The sequence below is a fragment of the Hyperolius riggenbachi genome, chromosome 1, assembly GCF_040937935.1.
Source record: "Hyperolius riggenbachi isolate aHypRig1 chromosome 1, aHypRig1.pri, whole genome shotgun sequence".
NCBI classification, from domain to species: Eukaryota; Metazoa; Chordata; class Amphibia; order Anura; family Hyperoliidae; genus Hyperolius; species Hyperolius riggenbachi.
Genome location: NC_090646.1, coordinates 492,519,399 through 492,542,116, shown reverse-complemented (window position 1 = coordinate 492,542,116; position 22,718 = coordinate 492,519,399). Strand labels below are relative to the sequence as shown.

The 22,718-nt window shown below is 44.2% G+C and overlaps 1 protein-coding gene across 1 annotated transcript; it reads left to right on the top strand.

The window, feature by feature from the left end:
* The first annotated feature begins 843 nt into the window (after positions 1-843).
* On the top strand, positions 844-21,843 carry SDF2L1 (stromal cell derived factor 2 like 1). Its single transcript, XM_068243061.1, has 3 exons — positions 844-1,056; positions 7,969-8,165; positions 18,343-21,843. The coding sequence occupies exons 1-3, from the start codon at positions 891-893 to the stop codon at positions 18,625-18,627; spliced, it is 648 nt and encodes a 215-aa protein (XP_068099162.1). The 5' UTR covers positions 844-890; the 3' UTR covers positions 18,628-21,843.
* Positions 21,844-22,718: the final 875 nt, after the last annotated feature.

The following is a 22,718-nucleotide window of genomic DNA, read 5'->3' as shown; positions in this document are numbered from 1 at the left end:
CAGGTACCCTTTAATCACCAGAAAATGCAGCACAAATCGCCAACAAAACGCTGATGCAAAGTGCTAGTGATTGCAATATCGCTTTGCAATTTCTCTCGGGCCCCTGGCCTTACATGCATTTTGGCACATTTGCAATTCCATTTATTGATGATGTATGGAATCGCAACTGCACCAGGGAAAATCGTGGAACGCAGTGGCTTGCATCCAGTGTCAGACTAAGAGGTGGGAAAACTGAGGAAATACACCTGCTGGCCAAGCAGCAGTAACCCTGTGTTATCACTCCCAATAAAAACCTGCAGCAAGTCTTCACTGTGAGAAGCAACACCTGATTACTGCTGCTTCGCCAGCAAGTGGATTTCCTCAGCTTTTCCAGCTCCCAGTCCGACACTGCGTGCATCTCGGTGGCCACCTGCGTTTTCTGAAGCGACAAGATGGAAAATAAGATAGTTCAGAAAGCCCTGCCAGCCCAGCATCAGTATCACGTCCCCTGATCCTAGCACACGGCATGTGCTCCGCACTACTGACAAGGTCACACCCCCTCTTGCACTGACAACGTGTGTGCCACAGGCAAGTGACAGGTCAGGTGTGACTCTATCCTCGCTCATTGGTTGGCTCGCCCTGAATGAATCATACCGTGGACCAATCGCAGTCTCCCTCGTGTCTACAAGCTAAAGTCTCCAATTTTTGTAAGAGGAAGGTTGTGTCTACCAATTGCTGCGTCTCCCCAGTGTCCTTACATTAACATAGCGCCGCCCTATAGCATACAGGGTGAGTGTTCACTGGTGGGAAACGCGGTGTGTCCCGCCTCCTCCTGGTGGCGGCCAGCGATTGGCTGCATTGACATGTTGAAGGAAGTTACGAGGACGCCTGGCTGAAGTGCAGGGGAAGGGATGCTACGAGCCGGGCTTGGGTTGCTGTTGCTCGGACTGGGGTGCCTCTGGTGCCCGGGGCAGGCGAGTGAAGAGGCAGAGTTCGTCACGTGCGGCTCAGTGATAAAGCTGCTGAATACTCGGCACAACGTGCGGCTTCACTCGCATGATGTGAAGTATGGCTCAGGTGAGTAACGTCTTGGCAGCGTGTGGCAGCTGGTGCCAGGGCACGGCAGGTGTTTATGGGTGAGGGAGCGGCGCCTGGGATGACCAGGAGTGACTGTGCTGTATGTCACCGTGATGAGTACAGATCTGTCCTCTAGTTCTGTACATTGTTGTAGTCACACTGGTCATGGGTGAGGGGAGCTGTAATAGTTGTGCTGTGAAGGGGGGTTCATGATGACTACACTTTTTAAAGGTGACCTCTAGCGTATTACATATTCAATTGGTCCTTTTCTCCTATAAAGTTATAATTGCCTGCCATGTCTTATTGTGAATCAGTCCCAGAGCTCTAGGGCTGCTCAAAACCGAAACCGGGAGACATCCGGATAGTTGCTATCCGGATATCTCCCAGTAAACCTGTGCGGGGGTCAATCTCACCTGTCTGACGTCTTCTTCGTCCGTCCCTCGGTGCCCCCCACGATGCGCTTGAAGTGGCGGTCAGGAAGCGTTTGTAATCACGTGACGTGCATAAAGCGCATCGTGGGAGGCGCCGAGGGACGGACGAAGAAAAAGTCAGACAGGTAAGATTGACCCCCGCACAGGTTTACTGGGAGATATCCGGATAGCAACTATCCGGATGTCTCCCGGTTTCGGTTTTGAGCAGCCCTAGCACTGGAAGCTCCTGGACTAATTCACAAGATCAGTCAGACAGAGATGGAGTAAGATGTAATGGGGACCTAGGCAAGCTAGTAGATTTGGGGCCCCCTGGTGGTCCTTTTGGTAAGCTGAAGTGGAGAGTGGTCAAAGGAGGTGGCAGGTAGGCCCCTTGACACCCTCTAGGCCCCAGGCACCTGCCTAGATTGCCTGGTAGATAATCCCACTCTGCTGGCAGGTACTTTATAGGAGAAGAAGACCTATTGAATAGGCAATGTACACTGGAAATCTGCTTTAAACTTGGTACACACATTTCATTTTGATTGGCACATTTTACCACTTCCATGTAGTATGAGAGCCAACAGATTTTGAATACTTTGAACATATTGTGTAGGTAAGTTCTGTAACTACATGAAGGTGGTAAAATTGGTTACAGGGCTGTGGAGTCGGGGCAATTTTGGGCACCCGGAGTCGGAGTTGGAGTCGTGGTTTCGGAAACTGAGGAGTTGGGAGTCGGAGTCGCATGATTTTTGTACAAAATCCACAGCCCTGTTAAGTATTAGACTAAGGAGTCGGAGTCTGAGCAATTTTGTGTACCCGGAGTTGGAGTCGGAGTCATGGTTTCAGAAACTGAGGAGTCAGAGTCGGAAGATTTTTGTACCGACTCCACAGCCCTGATTGGTTAGTCCTTTTTCTAATCAAAATTATATGTGTACACATACCCTGATATGTATATGTACAAGAGCTTGCAGCTCACATATAGATAGGCCAAACCCAGATGACTTTATTGGCACATACAAAAGAGAGATACTACAACTGATGGGATTGAGAAACATGGTCTACTCTTTAGTCATTTTTTTCCTGATCTATGACTAAAGACCATGGACCATATTCAATTCACTTTTTCACCTAAGTTTTTTTTTTTTTTTTTTCCTTCTCCTAGGAGAAAACATTTCATCTTTGATTTAAAATAACGTTTTAACATTTTGTAATATATATCTCATTCTATTAAAATGTAGTTTCTTTATTTATACTTTATATGATTAGCTATAAAAACACATCTAATTGAGAACCTTTATATAGCCAAATGTCAAATTAATGATTGACATTTGTAATTTGACATTTGGCTATATAAAGGTTCTCAATTAGATGTGTTTTTATAACTAATCATATAAAGTATAAATAAAGAAACTACATTTTAATAGAATGAGATATATTATGTCTAGCGCACCTCTCAATATATTCTAAAATCCACCTTCCTTGTATGGTAGGGAACGGGGGTTAACCCCACCCGAGTAGGTTGCAGCAGGAGGCAGCAATACATCATAATAATATTTAATTCTGTGCCACAAATTTGTGCGAATTATAGATATTTAGGCAGCGCCCTCTAGTAAGTGCAATTTTGAAACTTTTTAGCATTTTGCAATGGAAAAAAGTATCAATAAGTAGGTATGAAGTACTATCAAAATTATTTTGAGTATTTTTTTTGCTTGCTGGTAGTTTAAAATGCATTTGATTGACAAGTTTTAAAATCTCACCTAGGAGAAAACGCAGGTGAAAAAGTGGATTGCATATGGCCCCATGTGTCTAAATGTGTCGGCTGTTTTATCTGTCTTTTTTTGAATGTGCAAATAAAGTAATCTGGATTTTACCTATGGTGTGCAGGATTGGTGCTGCCATTTGGGTAAAGGGGGAAATTGCCCCAGAGCCCCTGACTATTGCTGGGGCCTCGCACTGCTGGCTCCTGCCAAGTGGTCTGCTCCCTGGGGCCCCTGTACATGTAGCTGTAGATTTAACACTAACTTGTCCCAGTGCTGCTTTGTCCGTGCCTTTTCCCACCACGCTGCCTGCCTCTTCTCTATGACTCAGTGCAGGTTACTTATAACATAGGTTGGATAAAAAAGAGGCTGCACGGATGGAGCAGTGCTGGGACAGGTGAGTGATTAAGCTGCAGCTTCATGTGTGAGGAGACCGTTGGGGGTAGCTGACTGTCTAGATAGGTGGGGGGAAGCTAAGCTTAAAAGGAAGATCCGAGAAAACAAACAAAAAAAAAGTTCTACTTACCCGAGGCTTCCTCTAGTTCCTGGCAGCCAATATGTCGCTCGCCGCAGCTTTGGGTTCCCCTCCATTGCAGATGCTGACCTCGCCAGGTCGGTATCTTCTGCAACTGCGCGAGCACTGCTTGTGATCGCACTCACGTGGTCTGGAGCGCTCAATGCAGGTACTGGGTAAGTAGAACTTTTTTTTGTTCCGGATCTTCCCTTTAAGTTTGCCCTGGCATCCCTGATGGTGTGCTTCAGGCTCTTTTACATGTATGTGTTGCTGCCTTGTGGAAGCATGGCCAAGCAGCACAGATGTGGAAAGGAGGTGTGAGCAGTCTTTGCTGCTTTCATACCTACACACCTTTAAATGACTACTCTTAGATGGGCCTGCTGTCTCTGGGGATTATTACATGGAAAGGAGTAGGGTCCTTTTACACTATATCAGTTACCAATTATAACTGAAAGGCCAACTGATTTTCAAAGTAATGCCCATGTTTTCCTACGGCTCAGTTCACACTATACACATTTTAACTGAAAGCTTTTTCACAATGCACTGCTAAGGAAAGATGGTTGACAGCATTAATACGGATTGTGCATACGAATCGCAATAGCTGTGCACGCGAACTCGCATTACAAGTACTGGCATCGTATTTTACAGACACTAGTGGAAACTCAAGCCTAAGGCCCCATTTACACTAGAGCTTTTTGCCGCAATTTCGGCAAAACGTTTAAATGCTAGCGCTTTTTAAAAGCGCTAGCGTAATGAAACCCTATGGGCCCGTTCTTACTTGGGCGATTTGCGCTAATCGCTGCAAATCACCCAAAAACGGACAAAAACGCATCGCCATCGCCCATTTTCAGGCGATTTCCCGGCGATTGCGTTTCAGTGCTATAGAAGTGCTAAACGCGATCGCGCCAAAATCGCCGCAGTGTTCAGTGATTTTTTTCCGTGTAAAATCGCGGAAAAATCACTCCTGCAAAACTGAAAACGCAAGTGTGAATGGGGCTTGAGGGCCTTTTTCCACTATGTGTGAATTTTCAAATTAAAAATGTAACCAATGAATGTCAATGGAGTAATTTCTATTGAATGGAAATTTTTGCATGTAGAGCGCTGCAGAAAAAATATGGATGGCATGCTGTAGATTTCTGCACCACGCTTCTGTTTCTCATGTAATAATTTTTAGCCACATACGCAAATTAAATTTGTATTAATATACAAACATTTGCATATGGGAAAAATGTATGCGAAATGCAATATCCTAGTAGAAAGAGGCCATAAGGCCTTTTTTTACACTATATGCTGAAAAACTGATGCATTTTAACCTTCCAGCAGTGCTTTTGTGAGAGCTTGTGATTTGAAATGCTCTTGCTAATGTAATACAATGGCCTCGATTCATAAAGCATTACCTCATGCGGTAATGCTGCAAACAGCAGACTTTACCGACCACTTAGCAAAATGTCAATTCATAAAGGCTGTTACCGCATGAAAAGCTGACATTACCGACCAGGAAGATAAATTACCGACTTGGCTGCAGTTACCGACAACACATGTCAGTAAATTGTCAGCAAATGTCAATTCATAAAGCCTGCAACAAGCGGTAAGCCTGGCGGTAGTTACCGACACCTCTAGTGAGGCAATAACAAGTTACCGACAGCTCTGATGAACGCAAAAGTGCAGAGAGCCGAAGTCTGTTTGAGTCATCAGTGGAGAGAGCCAGAAGCCATCTGTGTGAATCATTTCTGCAGGCAGGGAAAGACTGTGTGACTCATCTGTCTGAGTCATCAGTGGAGAGAGCCAGAGAGAGCCATCTGTGTGATTCATTTCTGCAGGACAAAGAGAGAATCGAGACACTGCTCTACTCTACCGCTCAATGGGCTGCGGTAATTTACCGACCTCCAAAGGCAGCTGGGGAAATCTTTATGAATTAGCACACAGACCGGGAAAATACCGAGTGCGGTATTTTCCCGACAAGATTTTTTTATCGCACTGCTGTTTATGAATCGAGGCCAATGTGTGTGATCCCAACTGAGGGATGTAATTTCTTTAAAATCCCCCATAGCATTACATTAGCAAGAGCTTTTCAAATCACAAGCGCTTAGAAAAGTGCTGCTAGTGGGTCTCCAGCATTAGGGCACGTTTCCAGTGAGGCACATGCTGGCGTTGTGTCAGATGCAAGTAACTGACTGACCATATTTTTTTAATTTGTTTTTCTCACTATGTGAATTCGGATGCAGCGTGTTGATTTCAATAGGCTGCAATTCCGTATCCAAATTTGTGTGGACGGTTTTCGGACAAATGGAAAAGGACCCTTAGCAGACCTGTCAAATGTAGCATTGTCACATTCTGCTTGTTGTGGTTGAGTTGCAGTAACATTTTGAATATGTACTATTGTTGGCCAATGATAGATAAGGGAACTTGCTTTCTTGTTTTCCTGGTGCCTTCCCAGAATACCTTTTTATAATTTTGATTCCCCTCGTATAGCTCATTATTATTAGGGCTGTAGAGTCAGTACAAAAATCATCCGACTCCTCTAATTTACACATATTATTTTTGTTGATTGAAAGTATGTAAACAAGGCATTTCATCACTGCCAAAGCTAGCCATTGGTAGGAGGACATGTTGAGGGTGCAGAAAGGAACAAAGAACATTCATCAGACCCTAGTAACTCTAAAGGTGCGTACACACATGCGACTATAGTCGTTTGTAACGATCGTTCCCCGATCTTTACCAACGACGATCGTTACAAAAAACGAACCACCGACTATTAAGGCAAACGACGAACGAGCAAAATCGCTACAAAAGAAAGTTCTGTCTCGGCGGATTTTAACCAACGACGATCGTTTGCAAAAGTAGTACATCGTTGGAAACGATCGTTCGTACTAGGCTTGACATGCGCATTTCACTATTTCTCCATGGAACTTCTCATTTTTATGCGCAGGCGCAATAGTTGCTTTCTGTGATGTAACGTTCGTTCTAACGATCAGATCGTTACACACATTTAAAAACTACCTTTACTTAGGTCGTTCTTTCATCAATTAAAAGTTTGTTCGTCGTTCTTAACGAACGATCGTTGTCGCATGTGTGTACGTAGCATAAGGGTTGGTGCACACCAAAAGTGCTTCTGATCGCTTTTAAAAATGCTTTAAAGAGACTCTGTAACAACAAAAACCTCCCCTGGGGGGTACTCACCTTGAGTGGGGGAAGCCTCCGGATCCTAATGAGGCTTCCCACGCCATCCTCTGTCCCACGGGGGTCTCGCTGCAGCCCTCCGAACAGCCGGCGACAGAGCCGACTGTAGCTTCAATATTTACCTTTGCTGGCTCCAGCGGGGGCGCTGTGGCGGCTTTCGGCACGGAAATACCCGATCTCCGTCGGGTCCGCTCTACTGCGCAGGCGCCGGAAACTTGCGCCTGCGCTGTAGAGCAGACCCGACGGCGATCGGGTATTTCCGCCTACTTCAGAGCCGACAGCCGTCAGAGCGCCTGCGCAGGAGCCAGGAAGGTAAATATTACGTCACCGCTGCACGGAGGGCTGCAGCGAGACCCCTGACGGATGGAGGACGGCGTGGGAAGCCTCATTAGGATCCGGAGGCTTCCCCCACCCGAGGGGAGTACCCCCCAGGGGACGTTTTGTCGTTACAGTTCCTCTTTAAATTACAGCTCAAAGGGAACCGGAGTTTGGGCCACAGCATAAAACATACATAGCTGAGGCTTCCTCCAGCCTGATCGCTCCCATGCCGTCCTCTTCTGGCTCTCCGGTCACCCGCAATTGGGTCCGGGAGCAATTGTGCATGTGCGGCCAGACCGCATGCATGTTACTACCTCGTTTGCCACGGGGCACTCTGTGCCTGTGCAGTATTACTGCACAGGTTCAGAATGGCCCCAGTGACGGGAGCATGCCTGGCCAGACTGCACCTGCGCTGACTGGCGGATTGTACGGGGCCAGTTGCTGGCGAACAGAGAGCCAGTAGAGGACGGCGTGGGATAGATGAGGCTGGAGGAAGCCAAGATATGTATATTTTTATGCTGTGGCCCCATCTCAGGGTCACTTTAAATTTATTAGAAGGCGATGCATTTAATTTACGACTTTGACTCCAGGACTCTAAAATTGCTCCGGCTCCACAGCCCTCATTAATATTGTCTTTTTTTTTTTTCCCCAGCAGCCAGAAGCTTTTGATTCCCTTTCTTTCTTCACAGAAGTGGGTTTGGATTTTTAAGCTGAGGCTGTTTCTTTTTTGTAGGAAGTGGCCAGCAGTCTGTCACCGGTGTGGAGGCATCGGATGATGCAAACAGCTACTGGAGGATAAGGGGGAAAAAGGATGGTGACTGCTTTCGTGGGGAACCAATAAAGTGTGGCCAAACCATTCGTCTCACTCATGTGAATACTGGGAAGAACCTGCACACGCACCATTTCTCATCCCCTCTCTCCAACAACCAGGTATCATATCATGAATGAAGAAAGTAGAAAATGCCTTAAATGAAAATAGAAGCACTACGGAGAGATCTTACACTTGTGAAACAAAAAACTAAATATAAAATGCATGAACGTCGGTCAATTCACATAACTGTCTATCAGTGAGGTTCACCATCTGTCCTGTTACATTTTGTTGCTAAGTTTGTGGGACAACAATTAGGGCCCTTTTCCAGGAGCAGTTAATAGGCAGTGAAAAGATTGTCGAACTCTCAACTGCTATCTGCTGCCTGGTAACAGTGCTCACTGCTGCCTAGTGACTGCTTTCTGAGCACACAGTTCAACTGCCTGTGGAAAAGAGGCCTCAGGGTCCAACTGCTTGCTGCTGCCTGGTAACTGTTTACTGAGCACACAGTTCAGCCGCCTGTGGAAAAGGGCCCTAAAGGCCCATACACACGTCTGATTTTTGCGAACGACGAGTCGTTTGAACGTCCCGTCGTTCAGTCGTCCGCCTGCCAAATCTGGACTGGATTTCTAAGCAGCTGTACAGAAAGTGGCAAGAGTTTGCGGCCCTCACCTGGGTCAAGTCAGACCCTAGTAAAGATTGCTGGAAAGGTAATGAAACGGGGGGGACAGTGGGGAGCACCGCGGCTGTGGTGAGGGACTCAGAAGACATCTAGAGGCTGGAAGAAGCCCCAGGTAAGTAAAGATTGCTTTTTCTTATTACCTCAGGAGTACTTTAATGAGAAACTTACTAGTGTCCTGCATAATATGCATAACAAAAATCTGCACATATGGCAACCTTGGATACAATTCGAATTCCCTGGCTTAGATACCAAGACCTACAACACATACTGAATTTCATTTCCTCCAGACAACTTACTATTTTGGATGTCTATTCTATTCTCTCTCCCTTTTTTCCTACCCCCTCTTCTTCTTTCTCTCATTTTCTCTCCCCTCTTTTCTCTTCTCTTCCTATGCACTTCTTCTAGGGTTAGGGGTGGGCACATTGAGAGGACAGGAGGATCCTTCCTACCCACTTACAATTAACCCTTTCAGAACTGCAGGATCTCAGTGCTGCTTACCATTGAGCTCATTGATCTTACTGTTCTTGTATGATTTATGATTAAAAAATGTATTGTTCAAGTGCACAAGTTAAGCTCTTCCAGTACAAGAAGCTTGTTGGCTACCGGAGTTGCTCATGTTACCTGACACATCCTTACTCCCCTGCATTATTATGTTGCTTTATTAGGGTATACACTTGTAATACTGTTTATTTTTGTTATTCCTAAAATGTTCAATAAAGGTTTTTGAAACCTAAAAATTCAGGATAGGATTTCTGAAACACTTATGTACTTCACTGTTGTGTGGCCCTAAAGAACTTTAGAAAATCAGGTCCATAGTTTCACATCCAGTCCATACTTGACACTGTTAAAGGCCTGTAAGTTGGATTAACCTCTTTGGGACCGCTTACTCTGGCCCCTTTAAGGACCAGAGGCTTTTTTTTTCATTTCCCAATCGCCATGATTGGCTCACAGTGATTAGGAGGTCACGAGCCAATGAAAACTGTTCCTGCTACATGACAGCCAAGTTCACTTCCTCCAGAAAGAGTGATCAGCTTGGGACAGCGGTAAGCCGTGGCGTAGAATCTACGCCGCATCAGTTAGAGACGCAGGCGCAGCTTAGATTCTCCTTACAATGATTAAATGACTTTGTATGGAATCACTTGACCCTCTGAACTTACCGTATAGGTCTGCTATAAAAGAGTGGTTGTGGATATATGCCCAGCTAACAAGGTTATAAAAGAATGATGTGTCCTGAAGTGACACATTATGGCTGCTGTTTCTTCATCACATGAAAGTGCGTGTTTGCCAATTCCTTCCATTTTCAGAATGTAGTACGGTAGGGTGGTGAGATGTACTTTACAGGACAGACTGTTATGTGAGGAGTCTTATAGGACTTCTTCAGACACACGGGATCCGGCCATTTAGGACTAGCGCGTGTGTCCCCTGACTTCGCATAAAGATCCAATACTTTGGATATTTAGTGACATTGATGTCTGGGCCTATTGTTCCTCACCTCATCAACAGGAAACTGCTTCACCATCCGTCACACCATCCTCCTTTCTCCATAGAAATGCAGGAGTCCCTTGACTTAGCCATGACACACGTTTGTACCCTGCTTCGTGCACCATAGTGTTGTCTGAAAGATCCAGCTAGATTCTGACAGGAAACTTGAGCATGTGTACACAGTGTTAAACAAAACAATGCTGTTATCTATGCAAATGTATTGCCTGAAGGATCAAGCTTGATTCTGAGAGGCGACTGTTAGAAATCGTATGTATTGTGCGTTCTTGTTACTCTCCTTGTCAGCCTGTTAGACGTAGAGCTTGCAGGAGTGCTACTGCCACCTAGTGCCAGGTCTAGATGTTTCAGCAGCATACCAGTTTCACTAGGTAATTAGTTACCAGGTGAGTCTGCTTTGCATGGTAATTGGCTTGCAGCCAATTCCTCTTAAGATCACTCTGGACTAATTCAGATCCTGGTGAACCCGATTAGCATCTTTTCCCTGATTGGCTGCTTATCACATAAAGTTCTCTTAGGACCCGTTTCCACTTGTGCGGTGGGAATCGCAGCGGTAAAAATTTGCATGCGGATGCGAATTTCGCATGCGGTTATATGTGAATTTTCATGCAAATTCGCATACGATTTCTCATGGGTGATGTATGCGAATTTAACCATGTCAGTGCCTGTGTGCTTTTCCATTGATTCCATGTGAAATCGTATGCGAATTCGCATGAAAATTCACATACCAACACCGCATGCGAATTCCCTATTAAAAAACAGTCCCATTCACTTGTATTGGCTATGCGAATTTGCATGCGGCAAACGCGTGCGAATTCGCGATAGTGGAAACGGGCCCTTTCTGTTTTGGGCTCAACACCTGTTATGATGTTCTGTTTCCTATTCAGTGAAGGGTGTGGTTTGGGATTGCTCTGTGTGTGTTATCTAACCCCGGCTTGTTTGACCATGCTTCTGTCTCAACCCTTGGTTTATCCACCTGCTTTATAGATCCTCTATGTATGACTTCTGACTGGTTCCTGACTTAGTTTGTTTAATCTTTTGGATTAGTAAGTCATCTCATCTACTGTGTATGAATTTTGGCTCCGTTCCGCGTGTGTGTGGCGGAATCTGCTGTAAGTGGACATTTTAAATTGACACTGTAGTCAGAGAAATATGTAGGCTGCCATATTTATTTCCTTTTAAACATTGCATATTGCCTAGCTGTTTGCTGATCTTCTAATACGGGGGTGCCCAATAGGTTGATCGCGATCTACCGGTAGATCGCGACCACCTATTTGGTAGATCGCGGCCTCTTGGTCTCATCACATTTTGCGGCTGGCAGCTGTCCCATCAAATTCTGCTGCCAGCCGCTGGCCAATAGGAAGCAGGGGAGGAGAGCGGAGGCGCGGCTGAAGAGGCCATGACGCGACGTCATGGCTAGATGCGGCGTCGGGCACGCACGCACGCCTGCCCGCCTCATTCAAGCACGCTGCCTGCCGGAGCGCTCCGAGTCCGAGAGGGGAGACCAGACATCGCCGCTGGAGGGAGGTAAGTGTTTGAGCACCCATCCTACCTACCTCTGCTAATGGCACCTATCCCTATCTATGCTAATGGCACCTATCCCTATCTATGCTAATGGCACCTATCCCTACCTATGCTAAAGGGACCCATCCCCACCTACCTATGCTAAAGGGACCCATCCCCACCTACCTATGCTAAAGGGACCCATCCCCACCTACCTATGCTAAAGGGACCCATCCCCACCTACCTATGCTAAAGGGACCCATCCCCACCTACCTATGCTAAAGGGACCCATCCCCACCTACCTATGCTAAAGGGACCCATCCCCACCTACCTATGCTAAAGGGACCCATCCCCACCTACCTATGCTAATGGCACCTATCCCCACCTACCTATACTAGAGGCACCCATCCCTACCTACCTATGCTAGAGGCACCCATCCCTACCTACCTATGCTAGAGGCACCCATCCCTACCTACCTATGCTAAAGGGACCCATCCCCACCTACCTATGCTAAAGGGACCCTTCCCCACCTACCTATGCTAAAGGGACCCATCCCCACCTACCTATGCTAAAGGGACCCATCCCCACCTACCTATGCTAAAGGGACCCATCCCCACCTACCTATGCTAAAGGGACCCATCCCCACCTACCTATGCTATTGGCACCTATTCCTACCTACCTACCTATGCTAATGGCACCCATCCCCACCCACCTATGCTAGAGGCACCTATCCCTACCTACCTATACTAGAGGCACCTGTACCCAGTGAAGGGACCTGTACCCAGCTACCTTTGCTGAAGGGACCTATACATAGCTACCTATACATAGCTACCTATACTGGAGGCACTTGTACCTGGGGGCTGTTCATGACCAGGGGGGGGGGGGTTGTCTGCAACACTTTAATTGTTGGTAGATCTCCTGGCCTTGGCAAATTTTAAAGTAGCTCGCGAGCCAAAAAAGTGTGGGCACCCCTGTTCTAATACATTAAGCTACAGACACGGAACAAGGAATCATATCAGGTCCTGTCACGCTGGCTGCATGCTTATTTATGGTGTGTGATTGCAACACTCTTTGTTTTTGTTTTGTTTTTTGTGTTTTTTGTTTTTATTATCATGTTTTTATTGAAACCTATTACAGTGGAAAGTACACAAGACCATACATATGTCAAGTAGAAGAATTTTAAAGCGGGATTGTTGCCATAGAAATCAAATTTCAACAGCAACTAATTTGAGTGTTTTAAGTGATAAAGATGCTAATCCTGCATTCAAAACTTTTTCTGCTGTTACGGTTTGGAGTTATCACATATCTTAGGAGCACTGGCCCTTAAAGAGACTCCGTAACAAAAATTGCATCCTGTTTTTTATCATCCTACAAGTTCCAAAAGCTATTCTAATGTTTTCTGGCTTACTGCAGCACTTTCTGCTATCACAGTCTCTGTAATAAATCAATGTATCTCTCTCTTGTCAGACTTGTCAGGCCTGTGTCTGGAAGGCTGCCAAGTTCTTCAGTGTTGTGGTTCTGCTGTGAACTCACCCTTCCAGGCCCCTCTCTGCACACTGCCTGTGTGTTATTTAGATTAGGGCAGCTTCTCTCTTCTCTCTTATCTTTTACAAGCTGGATAAATCGTCCTCTGAGCTGGCTGGGATTTCACATACTGAGGAATTACATACAGGCACAGCTGTCTGCACTCTGCAGGAAGAAACAGCCTGACACTTCAGTGGAAGATAGCTGCAGGGGGAAAGAAACACACAAATGATCTCTTGAGATTCAAAAGGAAGGCTGTATACAGCCTGCTTGTGTATGGATGTATTTTCTATGTGTGGACATACTGTACATCAACCTACTTCCTGTTTTGGTGGCCATTTTGTTTGTTTATAAACAAACTTTTTAAAACTGTTTTTAACCACTTTTAATGCGGCGAGGAGCGGCGAAATTGTGACAGAGGGTAATAGGAGATGTCCCCTAACGCACTGGTATGTTTACTTTTGTGCGATTTTAACAATACAGATTCTCTTTAAGGGCTCGTTTCCACTATTGCGGTGCAGAATCGCCTGGATTCCACAGCTGTTGAAATTGCATGAAATAGCATGCGGATGCGAATTTTTGCGCGTTTTTTTTTGCCGCGAATTCGCATGGGTGAGGGTATATGCGAATTTAACCATGTCACTGCCTGTTTGAAAGTACATTGGTTCCTATGCGAATTCGCATGCAAATTCGCATACCATAGCCGCATGCGAATTTCCTATTAAATACATTAGCGGCGATTCGCATGCATTCCACTCGCAGGCGAATTCGTTGGCTCTTTTGTGCGTTTTTTTACCGCTGAAAAAAACGCACCTCAACAACGCTACAGTGGAAACAGGCCCATCCACTTGCATTACATGTGCGAATCCGCATGCGTTGGACGCATGCGGATTCGCGATAGTGGAAACGAGCCCTAAAGTACCATGGCCAAACAGCTGCATACTGGGATATAAAACAGAAAATCGAGAGCCCAATATAGTGTAGTATGTATTGGAAAAAAGGAGTAATTATGAATAGTAAGTATTATACTTACAAACCAGGGTTACCACCAAGGCAACCACTGTAGAGGCAGGTGGGAAGTTTGGGCCTGTCCCCACTCAGGACTAAAATGTCGCTCTCTGTGGATAGAAGTAAAAGGATGTAACTCCCCTCCACATGTGGTGGATATCTTGATTTGTAGAGATGTACAGAGGCGCCAAAAGGATAAAATTCGCTAAAACCGGTTAAAACGTTCGGGAGACGGTGGTGGACCAACCAACCTATAACAGACACGATGCTGTCAATTGAGGTAGTAACAATTTATTTACATACTCCTAGAAACAGGAGCATGTAAATAAATTGTTACTACATCAATTGACAGCATCTGGTCTGTTTTGTGTTGGTTGGTCCACCACCGCCTCCTGAACGTTTTAAACGTTTTTTTGGCGCCTCTGTACATCTCTACAAGTTGCATGCTGGGGGTCTTTTTTATCTATATTATATCCCTCTTCCCTTTTTGTTCCCCCTCTTTCTAATGACAGACACTTCCTAGTATAGACCTCAGTGGGAGTGTCTGAAGACAATTATGTCAGGAGGTAACAAAGATGAAAACTGCCTAGAATAGGATTCACTGCTTTTCCTTTATAAAATTCACAGGAATCATAATGTGGACAGTGCAATACATCCTGTTGTGTAAGTAGAACTAGTATTTATCTACTTATGTGTTTTTTATTTCTAGGTTAGCATAGATGTCACTTGTTCTTTAAGAAGAATCACTGATTGTATAGTCCAACTTATGAATGTACATGGCTTCTTCAGGCACATGAGTCCATAATATCAGAGAACCCCACTATTTTATTAGTAATGTACCATACATAATTTCTGCTGGGCACCCTCTCAACAGAGACACCTATTGTCTCTACCATCACCCTTTAGATTGTAAGCCTCTAGCAGGGCCTCCTCCCCCCCCCCCCCCCCCCCCCCCCCCTCCTTAGTGTTTCCAGCTTGATCATGCAACCGCACTGTCGGACACCCCTCCTGCAGATTAGACCAGACTCTATTTTTACCAAAGACATTGAACTACTGATACCATAACAATTGCATAATCTTGGTTTTTTGTTGTGCCCTTTTTGTATGTCCTACCTTGTATGTTAAACCCATTTATCGATTGTGCAGCGCTGTGCAATATGTTGGTGCTTAAAGCGAACCTGAACTCAGAACTTCCTCTGCTCTAAAAGCTATGCAACAGCATAATAACCTCTTAAAAAAAAAAAAAAATTCCTTGTTACAGCTGTTATAAATCCTGGTAGTCAGGTGCAGTGGATGGATGACTCCAGCAGCAGCATGATGAGGCCACGCTCACCAATGCTTTTCACCTGCCCTCTTACCAATCAAATATACTTGAACCTTGTCTTTAATAAAGTCCAACAGTGGCTGTATATTAAGGTTGAAGAAAGAAGGGGATGTGACATATATATTCTGCCAGTTTATCCATAAACCAGAACATCCTGAGAACTCCTCCATGGTGTTAACTACTGCCTGTAGGGAACCCTAAGTATCACTGAGATACACAATCATATCGCCCCCATACAATGCGATTTTATCAGTCAGTGAGTTAAGACCAAGCCCACAGATGTGACTATCCGCACAGATGCACGCCGCCAAAAGCTCTATTGTAAACAAAAAAAAAAAGCTGTGGCGAGAGAGGACACCCTTGATGAATGCCTCTACTTAGTGCAACTGCCGGTGTAACCTGACCATTGATAAGTAACCTGGGCATGCATATAGCAACTGTATCCATCCTATATACTGAAACTGAATCTACTTAAAGAGAAACTCTGACCAAGAATTGAACTTTATCCCAATCGGTAGCTGATACCCCCTTTTACATGAGAAATCTATTCATTTTCACAAACAGACCATCAGGGGGCGCTGTATGACTGATATTGTGGTGAAACCCCTTCCACAAGAAGCTCTGAGTACCGAGATACTTCTGGCAGTTTCCTGTCTGGACCTTGCTGCATTGTGGGAAATGGCTGTTTACAGCTGTTTCCAACTGCCAAAACCGCAAGCAGCTACATCACCTGCCAGCAGTAAAAATGTCACAATGTAATAAATGTCAGAATGTAAATCGGGGATTTAAAAGATTTTACAATGGGCAAACACTGACTAAATCATTAATACATAATTATTGTAAAAATGAAGCACTTTTTTATTACATTATTTTCACTGGAGTTCCTCTTTAAGGCAGCCTATAACAAAGGTCACTCCACAGTGTCATCGGCATGGACTGTGTCCAATGACAGTAGAGCTTGGTCTCCTTTTCCATTATGATGAGCATTCTAATGGGTCCTTACCAGATGTTGACACATTTTAGGCCTCTTCCACGGGCAGTTGATAGGCAGTGAAATGCCTCTCAAACTCTCACAACTGCTTGCTGCTGCCTGGCAACTGCTCACTGCTGCCTGGCAACTGCTCACTGCGCACACAATTTAACTGTTCGTGGAAATGAGGACTTAAAGAGAACCCTGGGGGGGAGGGGGGGGGGGGGGGGGTCAGATGGCACACAGAGGCATGTTCTCTGCCTCATGACATGCCTCTGTGCCTGTCCCCCCACTGCCTCACTCTGCCCTCCTCCCCCGCACTACAGCGACATTATTTTTTACTATCTCGGAGGTAAACACAGGGGTGAGGGATTCCCTGTTTAAAACTGCTGCCAGAGGCGTTCCTGCAGGGTTTCCAGAGCTGCCATTAGGCAGCTCTGTCTCCCTGGCCACGCCCCCTGCCGCTCCCCTGCCTCCCTGCACGCTGTGAATGAGAGACACAGGCCTCGATTCATCAAGACTTATCGAATCAATTACCGACAGCTCGGTAAAATACCGAACTCGATAAGTTGATTTCAGGATTCATCAAAGTTATCTACAGCTGTTAGCGAGCATTCGGTAATGATGCGATAAAATGGAAGAAAGTGCAATTCATGAAAATGAAAGTGGGCGTGGTTTAGCGTTACATTTAGGATTAGTTATCTCCTTCACTGCTCTGTCGTTATTCCTGTCAGATGATTGCTGACAGAGAAGATGGGGCCATTTGAAGTGGTTAGGTATCAGCTGAGAGTGATTCAAAGGTGCAGAAGGGCAAGAATAAGGTTTAGAACCATATCAATTTGCAAGAGAATAGAATTATTTCCTGTAACAGGACATCTCTTACAAGATGATTCAATAGAAATACAGAACACAGGCAGTGCCAGGGTTAACTAATTTGCTAGCTGCACTATATTTTTTTTTAGACAAGGCTCCTATCGAGCCGCAGCTGGCGAAATTGTGGGATTGTCCCAAGCCACTTCCAGAATCCTGGTCCAGGTGTTAAGCCCTATTCGGAATGTTGCTACGTAGTGTTCAAAGGACTGCCTTTTACCCACAATTCCATGGGAATCTTATGGTCTTGTGTTAAATTACCGCTTTAAAATGGAAATATCGACACGTTACCGAATTGTTATCGATATTTTATCGAATTCACACCGAATGCAGAACAACCTTGATGAATACAACTAGAAATCGATAAACTTCAAATTTGGTGATTTAACAAACTGGAAAAAGTTATCTCAAAGACAATGATGAATCGAGGCCACAGTCTCTCATTCCAGCACCGTGATCCAGAGGTCGTGGTGCGGTGGGGAGCTGCAGTTTTTGTGGCTACCTGATCTGCTCAGCCCCCCGAATCAGGTAGCCCTTTTTTTTTTTTTTTTCTTTTAGATCTATGAGCCCACCTCAGTCTCTCTTTAACCAAAAAGATAAGCAGCCAGCCAGGCAACTGGTATTGTTTAAAAGAAAACCTATGGCAGCCTCTGTTTCCCTCTCACTAGAAGAGCTCTTTACATTGAATCTGATCTCTGCACCTATTAATTTTTTCTTTTATTTTTTTCTTTTACGTTCCCACATACTGGTAACTTATGTTTTTAAGCATGAAAATATGAGATCGTCACCTAACAGTGTTTAGAGTAAGGGTTTGTGTTTTGTGCAGATCAGAAGTGCATGTATAGGTCTACCATTCTGAACCATATACTGGCTCCAAAAAGTACTAATGAAGTGCCTTATAACTTTTGTTTTTCTTAATAGGAGGTAAGTGCCTTTGGAGAAAATGGGGAAGGAGATGACTTGGACACGTGGACAGTGCAGTGTAGTGACTCCCTTTGGGAGCGTGAAGATGAAGTGCGCTTCAAACATGTTGGAACCAGTGCTTACCTGACCATTACAGGCGAACAGTATAGCCATCCAATCCGAGGACAAAGGGAAGTGCATGGCATGTCAAGCGCCAATGCTCACAACTACTGGAAAGCTATGGAAGGAGTGTTCCTAAAACCAAGCCTCGCCCCAGGGGCAGCCAGACATGATGAACTATGAACGCTGTAGTCATACTCCAGAAGTCCAATGCTCACATGAAGGAGTTCTCTCCACTGGGCTGTCTCCTTACAGCAGTGCAGCTGGACTACTACTTTTTTCACCACCACCAACGCATACTTCATTTAAAAAATTTGCCATTTCGATAGATGAAATGAGCTTCTCACACCTCTCATGAAGTTATCAATAGGTCTCCGGGTAAGTGATTGCATCTGCAGGAAACATCAACCTTTGTATGGCCAGGTTTAGAGAAGGCAATGATGTGAGTTATAAACTTATTTCTGAAGAATTTTATCTCTGAAGATGACCACTGTGCAGATATCGGCACACACAGATGAAGAAAATCTCCAGAGATATCTTGTGTGGTGGTGGGGTGACCAGTAACTAGCTGGTCATGTCAAAGAAATGTATGCATCTGTGCTGGGACCAAGTAATTATATGACTAAATTGAATCCACATTATTATAAAACATTTTTCAGCAGCTCCTACCTGTCAAGTAAAATGTTACTAGAAATGTCTTCTTCCTGATCTTTGGTCCACAGTTCTGATCTCACTGCTTTCTTCTCCTTGTCCTGGCACTGTGGGAGGAGTGATATTACCAGTGTATGGAGACGATAAGTGTTTTGTGCTGCCGCACTTCTTCAAAAGACTGTACATATTCCGTTGCATGTAGAAAGCTTGCTGGTGGAAATTAGATGGGGTTACCAGTATAAGACCTAATCGGCTTGGCCAGTCAGACTACACTGATGTATGCATATATAACTCGTGCCTAACGTCCGTGTCTAGCAAGCAGCTAGCGGCTTCTAGTTTAAAGGGACACCGAGCACCTCTCATGGGCATGCCAGTAAGACTCTGACCAGTACTGCAAGGTACTTAAAGATTCATACCTTTCTGTAGCTTGAGCTCTCCTCTTTCATTTAATGCCTGAATCGCCATTGTACACTGAATAGTTTTCGTTCCATTTCAATTTAAAAATCAAGGCTGCCATCTTGGCTATGTTATAACTTCTTGGTCAAGCCTGTCTTCTCTGCTAGAGACAGACATGCATGGCCATTGCAAGAGGCTCCTCCAAAGGGGTCATAGCACGACTTTGTTGGAAGTCATCTGGCTTAAAGGCATGTCCATGAGAGGTGCTCGGTGTCCCTTTAAACTCACATCTTATTCCTGGCAGCAAGCTTTCTGCCTGCTACAGAGTCCATATACTCTTCTGAAGAAGCGCTGCAGCGTGAAACAGTTGTCAGATCCACAGAGCTCAGACTGCCAGGGTTCTGCTGCATGCAGGATTTTCCCTAGTCTGGGCTGGGGACGAAAGAACAGTTGTGGTCACATGGCTGTTGCTGCTCGTTGTCGTTGGGGTCCCTGGCCCTCTTCATCGGCTGGATATTCAGTCAAAACTGCTTCCTGTAGTTTTGTGCGATTTAGATCTGTGCAGAATGAAAATTCTGCCTGTTGCTAGGGAGAATTGGTTTAATGCATCCTATGGAGAGACCTAAGCTCCTGCTGGCCTCTGGGCTGAGTACAGGGGGACAAATCAGTGGTGGGACGTATGAGTGGCGATCTAAGGCAAAGAAGTGCAGAACCTACAAGCTGATACAAAATGGATGGAGCGCTTCTGCTTACCTGTCTGTTTTGCATTTGCCGAAGTGTGAACCAACCCATAAAGAAATTTTGATGTACAGTTGTCAATAGATCATCCTGTGATCAATTTATACTGCTCATGTTAACTTCAGGATCCCAATAAGATCTGTGGATCGGGGTGCACTATGCTATATGTGAACTCGCATTACACGCTACCACTTCCTAGCTTCAGGTCAGGTTTTATTATGCTTGTCCTTTAAAGATAAAGTAGTTTCCATGAGTGGCTTGTCAGGATATTTACACATATGTCTATTGGAAAGTGTTCTAGTGTTTGGTTGAGTTTATTTATTATTATTTCCAGAACTGTGGCTTACAATGAATTATCAAAGTAGAATATATTCATGTCACTTAACTTGTTAGGTCTGCTAGGATTTCTAGTAAGAAAATCTTATTCTTCCCCAGTACATTACAGTACACCATATGGGACGGGGAGATTTAATATTGAACATAACAGAGTAGGTCAAAAGTATGTTTAAAAAAAGATGACCTGTATGTCATCATTCTGGGTTACACTCTCACAGCATTCAGATGTCCAAAAACAATGTAGAAGGGTTCAGAGGTCAAATCTGCTTGCAAATAAGTGAGGTTAATTCTTCACTTCATGCTTTCTTTTTTTGTTTGCTATCAAACGTCTTTCGATATTTGTTCACAGTAACAGCACTGGCTTGATTTATTCCATTGTATCATTGCCATTTGCTTTTAACAACTGATGTACAGGCAAATCTGACATGCCACTCGTGATTTAGGCCTTGTGCAGACTATACACATTCTGATTTTGTTTCAGAATTGATCTCTGCCAAATTGTTATTTATGAACAGCCAGGTATTGTGACGGTCTCTACCTAAATAATCAGTTTAGAGAATGTCAGATTAGGTAGAAGGTAAATATAATGATGCCTTCTTAAAAGGTATTTGCTACATTACAAGTTTCATTTAGAAGATACCCAACACCTTAATATGCATCTAAAAATAAAAACAGATTAATAAAAAAAAAAATATTTTATAGCTATTAAATAGTGTTTTTGATATATTCTGGATTGCTCTGTTTTAAATCTGATGGTGTGGGGAGCCTACTGTTAAAACTGTCCATAGCAGTGTGAAAAATTGAACTACTATTCCTAACTTCCCCTTATAGGGGTGCACAGTCCTATTTAATGAAACAACAACATTTTATTGCACTTGCTAGGTGTTCAAATTTATTTGGGTTATACACTGGCTTTGAACTATGAAGGATGTATAAAAGTAGATGTATCTATATTGGCTTAAAGGGAAAATGACCACACCAAGACTTTGTATATATGATGATTTACCTGTGGCAGATGGTGTGGGTCTACTCTAGACATTCGGTTTGTACATAGTTTTGTATTTCTGATTTTCTGCTATATCTCATTTGCTGAAAAGATATTAGAAAGAAAAAACTTTTATTTGGGTCTATGGCAGGATGTTTGTATCTAGCCTCTGTCGACCTCCTTATTATCTTGATAAGGTTCATACTATTCTGTATTGCCTATAATGTGGTAAAGGATGGACAATGTACCATTAGCTGTGCTGCTTCAAATCAATAAACAGATGATTGACCGCACACTGACTGCTCAGATTGTCAGATCACTTGTGATAATTGTGCCCTGTGGGTTCTGTAACGGGTACTGCCACTTGCTGGAGAACATTTTTTTGCAAAGTTTGCTCTAGGGTTTTATTTTATTAGGAGAGATTTCTCTTCTCTTATTTTTCACAACACTTTTATTATGTAACAAACACACCACTTATTTCCTTCCTTCCCCATGTATAATAATTTGCTTTTATTTTTTACTATTACTCTTTATAATATTTGTATTATTATTATTATTATTATTATTATTATTATTTACTATTTATATAGCACTGACATCGTCCACAGCGCTGTACAGAGTATATTGTCTTGTCACTTAACTGTCCCTCAGAGGGGCTCACCATCTAATTCCTACCATAGTCATTTATGTATGTATCAATATGTAGGGTAAACTCAATTCCTACAGCCAGTTAACAGTTAGGAAAGTCCATCAGTATTCTAAAGGAAAGCAAGATGAAGAAACCTTACTACCGGTAGGTGAATTTCTGTATGTTTCTGTGTTATTGAAATCATCCACTGAGTCACTACGGACAAACCCTATAGGTATAAAAGGCAAGCAATGTGTCACTTGCAACTCATATCATAAACATGCATTGCAATAGATGAGGCATACGTGGTCCGTATACCTCAGTGTACTCCACATCATCCCACCTCCAAGGCTACATTAGGTTTAAATGGTAATAACTGATTCCCCCGAATACTGCGTGGAGTTACCAGAGACACACTAGCAAGCCACTGTGTATAACAAATCTCAGAGGTTATGAAAGACAGCAGGATCATCCACAAGGCAGTCTAGGCAGATGGCTGAGACCTAGAGGGTGTCAAGGCACCAAACTGTTATTTTCTCT